Raw genomic sequence first — 13,677 nt, 5'->3', positions numbered from 1 at the left:
TGCTACCTGTCCGCCGTAGTCCAATTAATAACGTGTGTCCCACGACGATCTCCCCTATAGAACAGTGACATCGGGTGATGTCACTGCTCTATAGGACCTTCAGTGACACACTGACAGGAGACAATGGCTCCTGCAGTGCATCACTGAGAGGTTACTTGAGTTCAAAGTCTTACTTTATGGCAATTGCTGCGTGGGAAAATTTCTCACACAGCAGTGGCATAAAGTGAGACTAGGGACTATTTTTTTTACAGCGGCAGAGGAATACAGTGCGGAAGGATACCTTCCTCCCGTCATTGTGTTCCTGGAGCCCCCGGTGAGCGGTCGCATCAGCTGATGCTGCCGTCGTGGGACTCTCGTGGATTTCTGTGGACAGGTAGTATATTGGTTGTTTGTTATTTTAATCTTTTTTACAGATGACACTGGCTTCGGGGAACAAAGTGACAAGTAATGGTGAGTATGTACTCTATGTTATATGTTGTATGTCTGTATGTATGTACTGTATGTAATGTATGAATGTATTGTATGTATGTAGTATGTATGTAGTATGTAGCATGTATGTAGTATGTATGTAGCATATATGTAGTATGTATGTAGCATGTAGTATGTATGTAGAATTTATGTAGTATGTATGTAGCATGTGTGTAGCATGTATGTAGAATGTTGTATGTATGTAGAATGTATGTAGTATGTATGTAGCATGTATGTAGCATGTAGTATGTATGTAGCATGTATGTAGTATGTATGTAGTATGTATGTAGCATGTATGTAGCATTTAGTATCTATGTAGTATGTATGTAGTATGTATGTAATGTATGTAGTATGTATGTAGTATGTATATAACATGTATGTAGCATGTATGTAGTATGTATGTAGTATATAGCATGTATGTAGCATCTATGTATGTTTGTAGTATGCATGTAGCACGTATGTAGTATGTATGTAGTATGTATGTAGTGTGTATGTAGTGTGTATGTAGCATGTATGTAGTATGTTTGTAGCATGTATGTAGTATGTAGCATGTATGTAGTATTTTTTTTTACATTCAACACATTAGCCGTATGATGGGACTACTACTGTCCCATCATTGGCTAATGTGTCAATCACTTTCACTGTAGCAGTCATCATCTGATGGGACTTGTAGTCCCATCGGACGATGCCTGCACACCGCACAGAGCCCCGGCAGCCCATACAGAGCCCCGGAAGGCCCGCACAGACCACCGGCAGCCCATACAGAGCCCCGGGAGGCCCGCACAGAGCCCCAACAGCCCATACAGAGCCCGGGGAGGCCTACACAGACCACCGGCAGCCCATACAAAGCCCCGGCAGGCCCGCACAGACCCTGCCCACACACACAGACATGCACAGTGTCCGCCTATGCACCGCCCACACTCTTCCCCCCTCCAGAACAGGATGTAGAAGGACAGAAAGGGCTTATTTACATTCCGATATTTGTGTCCCATTGACTTGCATTGGTATCGGGTATCGGTATCGGCAATATCAGATATTTTTTGGATATCGGCCGATCCAATCCGATACCGATACTTCTGGATATCGGAAGGTATCGCTCCACATTAGAAATTAGCAAAAAAAAGTGCAGCAGCACTAATGCAAAAAAGTACAATGTAACAGTATGAGGCAGTGACGCACGCTGAGCAGACTACAACCAGATGTGGCTGCAGAACAGGCAAAAAAAAGCTTCTCACACAGCGGTTCCTAAAGTAGCCTGGGTAAAGCACAATAAATCAAATAGCTATCTCAAACTATCCCTCAGTCAGAAAAGCAGCATCCTGTCCCTAACTGAATTCACAGCAAAGTGAACCCAAAATGGCGGCGGCAGCTTTTATAGTGCATCATGACATCATTTCAGTAGCCAATCACAGCCATGCCATTACTTACATGCCTAACATGCATAACAGGATGTGCCCACACTTCTTAGGATTCCTCATTGGCTGAATTAAATCAAACTGGGTCATTGCATTATGGGAACTTCCGATTCCGGTATTCGATATACTGAAAGTATCGGAACTCAGTATCGGAACTCCGATACTGTGAATATCAGCCGATACCCGATATTGCAGTATTGGAATGCTCAACCTTAATAGTGAATTTTCCCCCACAAATATATAACATGCTCTTTAGCTTTGCACTCAAAGTCTCTTCACAGATTAAAAACCCATTTTGTAAGAACTTTCACCTCAAAATGACTCTTATGTGCATAATATGGTGTCCCTGTTAGAGATGGGTGGACCTCTGGATGTTTGGGTCTGGCGGGTTTGGCCAAACAGTTTAAAAAAAGTTCAGGTTCGGGTACCAGAACAGTACCCGGGCCCAAACCTGAACCCCATTTGCTTGAATGGGGGGTCCGAACATCCAATGTTTGCCATGCAGTCATGTACGTGACAGCACAGTAAACACTGCTTCTTATTGGCGGTAAAATCATTACTGCCAGTCAGACAGCCATGGTTCCCACGCTGTCAAATGACAGTGTGAACCCGCAGCTGTGATTGGAGGTATAAAGTTTACCTCCAGTCATTGGTGTTGGCTGATGGGACTACTGCTCCCATTAACCAAGGCCTTCTGCCGCAACTAACAGTGAAAGCAGACGGCAGCTGATGGGAATATTCATTACCTGGCGCCTGCGTTCTAAATAAATAATGATAAAAAAAACTGTAGGTTCCCCTGTGTTTTTGATAATAAGCCAGGCAAAACTGACAGCTGCGGGCTGCAACCCTCAGCTGTCAGTGTCAGCAAGGTTGGTTTTCAGGAATAGAGGATTCCCCAAGCTTTTTTAAAATTATTTAAATAAACAATTTAAAGAAAACGGCGTAGGGTCCCCCCTATTCTTGACAACCAGCCTTGCTAACGCACAAGGCTTGGGGCTGGTATTCTCAGCTGGTAATGAACCATGGATATTGACCCTCCCACCTAAAAATAGCAGCCCGCAGCTGCCTCAGAATAGGCACATCTATTAGATGCGCCAATATTTGTGCTTTGCCCTGCTCTTCCTACTTGGCCTGTAGTGGTGGCAAGAGAGGTTCATATTTGTGGGGTTGGTGTCACCTTTGTATTTTCTGGTGACATCAAGCCCACGGATTAGTAGTGGAGAGGTGTCTATATCCATTACTAATCCTATAGTTACATGGTAAATAGTGATGAGTGAGTATACTCATTGCTCTAGTTTTCCTGAGCACGCTCGGGTGGTCTCCGAGTCTCCAAGGAATTCCCACATGTATTCAGACTGTCCAGCAGCCAGAAATCATGCAGCTGAGGGGAAGAAAACTAAATCTCCGAGCACTAACAAATACCCGGAGATCACCCAAGCCTGGTCGGAAAACCCCCAGCAACGAGTATACTTTCTCATCACTAATGGTATATTAAGACACAGCCAGAATAATGTCTTTTATTTGAAATAAAAACAAACCACACTTTTCCTTTTTTATTTAAAAATAACAAACACAGTTTTATTCATCTAACGTCCATTCCATTGAATCCCTTGTCTCCTGTAATAAATAAATAAAAAAAAAAAACAGTATCCCTCACCTATCCGACGTTCCGCCCCATGCTGTAATCCATGTCTGGGGGATAAATAGTTTACAACATGGAGAGTGACAAGATTTGACCATCCAGCCTGAGAACCACTGATGAATGAGCTGCTGCAAGAGCAGCAGTAACCCCTTCGTGCCACCCGCCGTACTAGTACGGCGCTGCCGGCACTGCATTAGTGCCAGCCGCAGTACTAGTACGGCGGGCCGATCACCGCGGTCTCGCGCTGAGCGCCACGGTGATCGGGTGCGGGTGTCAGCTGTATATGACAGCTGACACCCCGCAGCAATGCCCACGTCCGGCGCTATCGCCGATCGCGGGCATTTAACCCCTCTGATGCCGCTGTCAATAGTGACAGCGGCATAGAGGGGGATCGCGCAGGGACGGGGGCTCCCTGCGCTCTCCCACCGGAGCAACGCGATGAGATCGCGCTGCTCCGGTGACCTGGAAGGAGTCCCCGGATCCAAGATGGCCGTGGGACTCCTTCCGGGTCATGAGATGACCCTGCTTGCCGGCGTCTGCTGAGAATTCCTCATAGCAGGCGCCGGCAAGCCTCTGCAATGTGCCTCTAAGCTCGGTGATCTGACAGAGTGCTGTGCACACTGTCAGATCATCGATCTGTGATGTCCCCCCCTGGGAAAAAGTAAAAAAGTAAAAAAAAAAATGTCCACATGTGTAAAAAAAAAAAAAAAAAATTCCTAAATAAAGAAAAAAATATATATATATTCCCATAAATACATTTCTTTATCTAAATAAAAAAAAAATCACACAATAAAAGTACACATATTTAGTATCGCCACGTCCGTAACGACCCCACCTATAAAACTATATCACTAGTTAACCCCTTCAGTGAACACCGTAAAAAAAAAAAAAAAAAAAAAAAACGAGGCAAAAAACAACGCTTTATTCTCATACCGCCAAACAAAAAGTGGAATAACACGCGATCAAAAAGACGGATAAAAATAACCATGGTACCGCTGAAAACATCATCTTCTCCCGCAAAAAAAAAGCTGCCATACAGCATCATCAGCAGAACAATAAAAAAGTTATAGCTCTCAGAATAAAGCGATGCAAAAACAATTATTTTTTTATATAAAATAGTTTTTATTGTGTAAAAGCGCCAAAACATAAAAAAATTACATAAATGAGGTATCGCTGTAATCGTACTGACCCGAAGAATAAAACTGCTTTATCCTTTTTTACCAAACGCGGAACGGTATAAACGCCCCCCCTAACAGAATTTCAGGAATTGCTGGTTTTTGTTCATTCCGCCTCCCAAAAATCGGAATAAAAAGCCATAAAAAAAGTCATGTACCCGAAAATAGTACCAATAAAAACGTCAACTCGTCCCGCAAAAAAAAAGATCTCACATGACTCTGTGGACCAAAATATGGAAAAATTATAGCTCTCAAAATGTGGTGATGCAAAAACTATTTTTTGCAATATAAAGCGTCTTTTAGTGTGTGATGGCTGCCAACCATAAAAATCTGCCCAAAAAACGCTATAAAAGTAAATCAAATCCCCCTTCATCACCCCCTTAGTTAGGGAAAAATAATAAAATTTTTAAAAATATATTTATTTCCATTTTCCCGTTAGGCTACTTTCACACTAGCGTCGGTACGGGGCCGTCGCGCTGCGTCGGCCCGACATATCGACGCATACTGTGCAAGCGCCACACAACGGGGGCAGCGGATGCTGTTTTTCCACGCATCCGCTGCCCCATTGTGAGGTGCGGGGAGGTGGGGGCGGAGTTCCAACCGCGCATGCGCGGTCGGAAATGGTGGACCGTCGGTACAAAAAAAGTTACATGTAACATTTTTTGCTGCCGGCGGTCCGCCACAACACGACGCAACCGTCGCGCGACGCTTGCGACGTGTGTCAATATGTCGCTAACGTTAGTTTATGGGGAAAAAACGCATCCTGCAGATGACTTTGCAGGATGCGTTTTTTCGCCAAAACGACGCATTGCGACGTATGCAAAAAAAACGCTAGTGTGAAAGTAGCGCTAGGGTTAGGACTAGGGTTAGGGCTAGGGTTAGGGTTGGGGTTAGGGCTAGGGTTAGGGCTGGGGTTAGGGTTGGGGTTAGGGTTTCAGTTAGAATTGGTTTTTTTTCACTGTTTAGGCACATCAGGGGCTCTCCAAATGCGACATGGCGTCCGATCTCAATTCCAGCCAATTCTGCTTTGAAAAACTAAAACAGTGCTCCTTCCCTTCCGAGTTCTCCTGTGCGCACAAACAGTGGTTCCCCCCCATATATGGGGTATCAGCGTTCTCAGGACAAGTTGGACAACAACTTTTGGGGTCCAATTTGTCCTGTTACCCTTGGGAAAATAAAAAAGTGGGGGCTAAAATATAATTTTCGTGGAAAAAAATATATTTTTTATTTTCGCGGCTCTGCGTTATAAACTGTAGTGAAACACTTGGGGGTTCAAAGTTCTCACAACACATCTAGATAAGTTCCGTGGGGGGTCTAGTTTCCAATATGGGGTCACTTGTGGCGGGTTTCTACTGTTTAGGTACATCAGGGGCTCTGCAAATGCAACATGACACCTGCAGACCAATCCATCTAAGTCTGCATTTCAAACGGCGCTCCTTCCCTTCCGAGCTCTGCCATGCGCCCAAACAGTGGTTCCCCCCCATATATGGGGTATCAGCGTACTAAGGACAAATTGGACAATAACTTTTGTGGTCCAATTTCTCCTGTTACCCTTGGGAAAAAAAATTGCGGGCTAAAACATCATTTTGTGGAAATAAAAAATGATTTTTTAATTTTCACAGCGCTACATTCTAAACTTTAGTGAAACAATTTGGGGTTAAAAGTGCTCACCACACATCTAGATAAGTTCCTTAGGGGGTCTTCTTTCCAAAATGGTGTCACTTGTGGGGGTTTCCACTGTTTAGGCACATCAGGGGCTCTCCAAACACGACATGGGTTCCGATCTCAATTCCAGCCAATTTTACATTGAAAAGTCAAATGGCGCTCCTTCCCTTCCGAGCTCTGCCATGTGCCCAATCAATGGTTTACCCCAACATATCAGGTATCTGCGTACTCAGGACAAATTGTACAACAACTTTTTTGGTCCAATTTCTCCTGTTACCCTCGGTAAAATAAAACAAATTGGATCTGAAGTAAAAATTTTGTGAAAAAAAGTTAAATGTTCAATTTTTTTTTAAACATTCCAAAAATTCCTGTGAAGCACCTGAAGGGTTAATAAACTTTTTGAATGTGGTTTTGAGTACCTTGAGGGGTGCAGTTTTTAGAATGGTGTCACTTTTGGGCATTTCCTGTCATATAGACCCCTCAAAGTCACTTCAAGTGTGAGGTGGTCCGTAAAAAAAATGGTTTTGCAAATTTTGTTGCAAAAATGAGAAATCGCTGGTTAAATTTAACCCTTATAACTCCCTAACAAAAAAAAATAATGTTTCCAAAATTGTGCTGATGTAAAGCAGACATGTGGGAAATGTTATTTCTTAACTATATTATGAGATATACCTCTCTAATTTAAGGGCATAAAAACTAAAAGTTTGAAAATTGCTAAATTTTCATAATTTTCGACAAATTTTTGTTTTTTTCACAAATAAATGCAAGTCATATCGAAGAAGTTTTACCACTATCATGAAGTACAATATGTCACGAAAAAACATTCTCAGAATCAGCAGGATCCGTTGAAGCGTTTTAGAGTTATGACCTCATAAAGTGACAGTGGTCAGAATTGTAAAAATTGGCCCTGTCACTTAGGTGAAAACAGGCTTTGGGGTGAAGGGGTTAATGAGCAGTGGTGTCCTCATCGAGGTTACCGCAGGTCACTGAGGCTGCATTCACAGCTGGGCCAAATTCACAGCAGTGAAATTCTCTACATCTGTTAATTATTCTTTGGGTCAGGATGCTGTAGTGTATTAAAAAGCAGCTTTTGTAATGGCAATAAGGACACATTCGATTTACATTTCATGTAAAAAACTGGTGGAAATCCATTGATAAATTAGGATCTGCATCTTTAACCTCCCCACTCTAACCTGAAAAACATAATTGGCTACTTTCTTTTTTGCTTTTCAATTCTTCCATTTAAAGGTCCAAGATTATCTAGTTTACAATGATATGTCTTAATAAGTAATTACTAAAAGACAAATTAGAAATTTTAAAATGGAAATATAAGAAAAAAAAATCTAAAACTTTTATTTTTGGATATTTTAGGAAAAGGCAAATTCCCAGTCCTATTTTCATAATGACAACTTGACCAGTATGATAAGATCTATTTTTACTGCGGGAACAGAGACCACATCTACCACAATCCGCTGGTGTATACTGATGATTAGTGTTGAGCGATACTTTCCGATATCGGAAAGTATCGGAATCGGAAAGTATCGGCCGATACCGTCACAGTATCGGAATCCAATCCGATACCGATACCCGATCCCAATGCAAGTCAATGGGACGAAAATATCGGAATTAAAATAAACCCTTTATACACTTGTAGGTTCATTCTACATGAAGGAAAACAACTAAGAATAATGTAGGATGTATTGGGGGACGTGGCGGAGACATTAAAGGCACAGAGGTTTAGCCCAATCTAATAGAATAGCAGGATTTTTTTTTTTTTTTTATGACGTTCGGCGTTAGAAAGAATTTGACTATGTTATTTTTTTTTTTTATGTCAGATATTGATGTTTCACTACTTCCACGCCCTTCACCTTCTTTTTTACTTCTCCCACGCTTTCTTCTTCATTATCCTCATCATCAGCTTCTTTGACATCAACTTCTTCACCTTCTTCATCTTCTTCTTCATCTTCTACCTATTATTTTTTGGGTTACATTGTTCATATTCTTTTTATTTTACTATTATCTTCATCATATTCTACTTCTTCATCATATTCTTATTTGTGACAGGCATTCCCGTAGTTGTTATCTATAAAAGTTTGAAGATTACACCTTCCGTTCTGCCTGTCACAAAACAGTTACATTTGTCCGCGTTCAGTTTGGCCTGCAGCATCAGGCTTTATCCAGGGGCACCACGAGGAGGAACGGACTCACCCCCATACACTGCTTAGTCTTCTTCTGCTTATAATTTACATAATATTTTTTGCTCTGATATTTTGTGTTATGCTTAATGTCCTTCTGCTCTTTGTTCTGCAGCCTCTTGTTCTTCTGCTTCTCGGTCTTCCAGGTCGTCGTCGTCTCCAGGGTCGTCGTCTCCGGGGTCGTCGTCATCGGGGTCGTCTCCGGGGTCGTCGTCATCGGGGTGGTCTTCAGGGTCATCGTCTCCAGGGTCGTCGTCATCACGGTGGTTGTCGTCTCTGGTGTCGTCGTCATCTTAGGGGTGGTCTTCCGGGTCATCGTGTTTAGTCTCTTGAACTTGGAAATGCAGCAGAAGGTACAAGAAGGCTGAGAGAATGCCGAGAACCAGCTGATGGAACTGGAGCTCAGATGGCTACCCGAAGGTCCAAGAGCCAATGGAACGACCGAGGACCAGCTGACGTTACTGGAACCCGGTTACTAAGCAGGAGGTACCCGTGCTGAAAGCACTACCAAGGACCACCTGACGTTGGTGGAACTCAGATACCCAGAGGGAGGCACCTAAGCCAAAGGCTCTGCCCGGAACCAGCTGACGGTACTGGAACCAGGATGGGGAGCAGAAGGTACAAGAGCAAAAGACACTGCCGAGAACCAGCTGACGGTGCTGGAACCCGGATGGGTAGCCGAAGGTCCAAGAGCCAATGGAACTACCGAGGACCAGCTGACGTTACTGGAACCCGGTTACTAAGCAGGAGGTACCCGTGCCTGAAAGCACTACCAAGGACCACCTGACGTTGGTGGAACTCGGATACCAAAGGGAGGCACCTAAGCCAAAGGCTCTGCCCGGAACCAGCTGACGGTACTGGAACCAGGATGGGGAGCAGAAGGTACAAGAGCAAGTGTCTGCGTGGCTTTTGCAGGACACGATGCCGGCTGCACAGCAGGGGAACAGCTGGCGGTGCTGAACCCCACTGACACATTGGCTGGTGTTTTTCTCTGTGCAGCTAGCACATCTGGGCCCCAACTGGCGGTGTGTTAGAGCCCAGGGACAGCAGGAGAAGGAGGAGGAGCAGGAGCAGGGGGAGGGGAGTGTAGGCCGAAGCCTGCACTGGCGGCAGCTTTGGGTGTGTTGTGTCTGCGTGGCGGTCGCAGGACACGTTGCCGGCTACACAGCAGGGGAACAGCTGGCGGTGCTGGACCCCACTGACACATTGGCGAGGTGTTTGGCTCTGTGCAGCCAGCACTTCCGGACAGCAACGAGCGGTGTTGTAGCCCGGGCTCTGCAGGGGGAGCAGAGTGTAGGCCGAAGCCTACTTGAACCAATTTCAAAGGTAACCTTTAACCCCCCCTCAGGGGTTACAAAGTAGAAGAGCCACAGCTTATGCAGCAGTAGTGCTGCGCAAGTCAAAGGTTGCTCTTGTAATTTTTCTCCTTGCACACGCTGAATGGAACACGTATAACATTTAGCCCTTTATACAGTCAAACTGTGTAATGGAGGCGAGAGTTCCCTTTGTAATGAGACGCAGCACAGATGTCAAGAATCCCACCTTGGTGCTGGGTGCAGCCTCCTGAGCGTTGTTATTTGCTGTACAGGAGTCTGCGCTGTCGTGTTATCCCCTGGCCTAGCGCCGTTAGCGCTGCCCATCTTCTGACATCATTTAATGTCGGCCGTTGCGGTTCGCGATGACCATGAATCCCAGCCCCGCAGTGTCTTAACATTGTTAAAACACTGCGGGGCTGGGATTCAGGGCCTGGCGCAGCACATATGTTCGCCTCTCACACGCGGGTCCTTACACCCGCTTCAGACTGTGCGGCGTCATCTGATCCCTTATCGCATGCCACGGCCATGAAGCCGCACAGTCTGAAGAAGGCGGAAGGAGAGGAGGGACAGGCGAACTGATGCACTGATCCTGCCCATCAATCACACCCTCGCAGTCCCAATAAATAAGACACCGAGGGGCGTTGTGTGGGTCAGGGCGGCCGCAGAGGCGCAGCCAGCCAAACAATGATGCCAGAAGACGGGCAGCGCTACCAAGGGGGTTGCAGCGTGTCATTACAAAGGAAAGTCACACCCCCGGGACGGTTAAATGGTCACACAGAGGACACATTTCAGACGTGTTTTCAGTTCCACATGTGCGAGGAGAATACGTTTATGAGCCACCTTGCACACATGCAGCATTACCGCTGTACAAGGTGGCTGGATAACGTAAAAACGCCTGGGGGAGGGGGGACAGGTTCCCTTCAATTTCAGTTCTTGTGTCTGCGTGGCTTTTGCAGGACACGTTGCCGGCTGCACAGCAGGGGAACAGCTGGCGGTGCTGGACCCCACTGACACATTGGCTGGTGTTTTTCTCTGTGCAGCTAGCACATCTGGGCAAAAACTGGCGGTGTGTTAGAGCCCAGGGACAGCAGGAGGAGGAGCAGGAGGAGGAGGAGCAGGGGGAGGGGAGTGTAGGCCGAAGCCTGCACAGGCGGCAGCTTTGGGTGTGTTGTGTCTGCGTGGCTTTTGCAGGACACGTTGCCGGCTACACAGCAGGGGAACAGCTGGCGGTGCTGGACCCCACTGACACATTGGCGAGGTGTTTGGCTCTGTGCAGCCAGCACTTCCGGACAGCAACTAGCGTTGTTGGAGCCCGGGCTCTGCAGGGGGAGCAGAGTGTAGGCCGAAGCCTAATTGAACCGATTTCAAAAGTCACCTTTAACCCCCCCTCAGGGGTTACAAAGTAGAAGAGCCACAGCTTATGCAGCAGTAGTGCTGCGCAAGTCAAAGGTTGCTCTTGTAATTTTTCTCCTTGCACACGCTGAATGGAACACGTATAACATTTAGCCCTTTATACAGTCAAACTGTGTAATGGAGGCGAGAGTTCCCTTTGTAATGAGACGCAGCACAGATGTCAAGAATCCCACCTTGGTGCTGGGTGCAGCCTCCTGAGCGTTGTTATTTGCTGTACAGGAGTCTGCGCTGTCGTGTTATCCCCTGGCCTAGCGCCGTTAGCGCTGCCCATCTTCTGACATCATTTAATGTCGGCCGTTGCGGTTCGCGATGACCATGAATCCCAGCCCCGCAGTGTCTTAACATTGTTAAAACACTGCGGGGCTGGGATTCAGGGCCTGGCGCAGCACATATGTTCGCCTCTCACACGCGGGTCCTTACACCCGCTTCAGACTGTGCGGCGTCATCTGATCCCTTATCGCATGCCACGGCCATGAAGCCGCACAGTCTGAAGAAGGCGGAAGGAGAGGAGGGACAGGCGAACTGATGCACTGATCCTGCCCATCAATCACACCCTCGCAGTCCCAATAAATAAGACACCGAGGGGCGTTGTGTGGGTCAGGGCGGCCGCAGAGGCGCAGCCAGCCAAACAATGATGCCAGAAGACGGGCAGCGCTACCAAGGGGGTTGCAGCGTGTCATTACAAAGGAAAGTCACACCCCCGGGACGGTTAAATGGTCACACAGAGGACACATTTCAGACGTGTTTTCAGTTCCACATGTGCGAGGAGAATACGTTTATGAGCCACCTTGCACACATGCAGCATTACCGCTGTACAAGGTGGCTGGATAACGTAAAAACGCCTGGGGGAGGGGGGACAGGTTCCCTTCAATTTCAGTTCTTGTGTCTGCGTGGCTTTTGCAGGACACGTTGCCGGCTGCACAGCAGGGGAACAGCTGGCGGTGCTGGACCCCACTGACACATTGGCTGGTGTTTTTCTCTGTGCAGCTAGCACATCTGGGCAAAAACTGGCGGTGTGTTAGAGCCCAGGGACAGCAGGAGGAGGAGCAGGAGGAGGAGGAGCAGGGGGAGGGGAGTGTAGGCCGAAGCCTGCACAGGCGGCAGCTTTGGGTGTGTTGTGTCTGCGTGGCTTTTGCAGGACACGTTGCCGGCTACACAGCAGGGGAACAGCTGGCGGTGCTGGACCCCACTGACACATTGGCGAGGTGTTTGGCTCTGTGCAGCCAGCACTTCCGGACAGCAACTAGCGTTGTTGGAGCCCGGGCTCTGCAGGGGGAGCAGAGTGTAGGCCGAAGCCTAATTGAACCGATTTCAAAAGTCACCTTTAACCCCCCCTCAGGGGTTACAAAGTAGAAGAGCCACAGCTTATGCAGCAGTAGTGCTGCGCAAGTCAAAGGTTGCTCTTGTAATTTTTCTCCTTGCACACGCTGAATGGAACACGTATAACATTTAGCCCTTTATACAGTCAAACTGTGTAATGGAGGCGAGAGTTCCCTTTGTAATGAGACGCAGCACAGATGTCAAGAATCCCACCTTGGTGCTGGGTGCAGCCTCCTGAGCGTTGTTATTTGCTGTACAGGAGTCTGCGCTGTCGTGTTATCCCCTGGCCTAGCGCCGTTAGCGCTGCCCATCTTCTGACATCATTTAATGTCGGCCGTTGCGGTTCGCGATGACCATGAATCCCAGCCCCGCAGTGTCTTAACATTGTTAAAACACTGCGGGGCTGGGATTCAGGGCCTGGCGCAGCACATATGTTCGCCTCTCACACGCGGGTCCTTACACCCGCTTCAGACTGTGCGGCGTCATCTGATCCCTTATCGCATGCCACGGCCATGAAGCCGCACAGTCTGAAGAAGGCGGAAGGAGAGGAGGGACAGGCGAACTGATGCACTGATCCTGCCCATCAATCACACCCTCGCAGTCCCAATAAATAAGACACCGAGGGGCGTTGTGTGGGTCAGGGCGGCCGCAGAGGCGCAGCCAGCCAAACAATGATGCCAGAAGACGGGCAGCGCTACCAAGGGGGTTGCAGCGTGTCATTACAAAGGAAAGTCACACCCCCGGGACGGTTAAATGGTCACACAGAGGACACATTTCAGACGTGTTTTCAGTTCCACATGTGCGAGGAGAATACGTTTATGAGCCACCTTGCACACATGCAGCATTACCGCTGTACAAGGTGGCTGGATAACGTAAAAACGCCTGGGGGAGGGGGGACAGGTTCCCTTCAATTTCAGTTCTTGTGTCTGCGTGGCTTTTGCAGGACACGTTGCCGGCTGCACAGCAGGGGAACAGCTGGCGGTGCTGGACCCCACTGACACATTGGCTGGTGTTTTTCTCTGTGCAGCTAGCACATCTGGGCAAAAACTGGCGGTGTGTTAGAGCCCA

General features: G+C 47.2%; 1 protein-coding gene across 1 annotated transcript in view; it reads left to right on the top strand.

The window, feature by feature from the left end:
• Positions 1-13,677, top strand: part of LOC143808729 (cytochrome P450 2K4-like) — a 98,021-nt gene that overhangs the window by 63,557 nt on the left and 20,787 nt on the right. Inside the window, exon 6 of the mRNA XM_077291671.1 lies at positions 7,737-7,844. Coding sequence (XP_077147786.1) covers positions 7,737-7,844 — 108 coding nt within the window. The remainder of the gene's footprint in view (positions 1-7,736; positions 7,845-13,677) is intronic.

Source organism: Ranitomeya variabilis, chromosome 2, assembly GCF_051348905.1.
Source record: "Ranitomeya variabilis isolate aRanVar5 chromosome 2, aRanVar5.hap1, whole genome shotgun sequence".
In the NCBI taxonomy this organism is placed as follows: Eukaryota; Metazoa; Chordata; class Amphibia; order Anura; family Dendrobatidae; genus Ranitomeya; species Ranitomeya variabilis.
The sequence above is the reverse complement of the archived record's forward strand: the minus strand, read 5'-3'. Positions and strand labels throughout refer to the sequence as shown.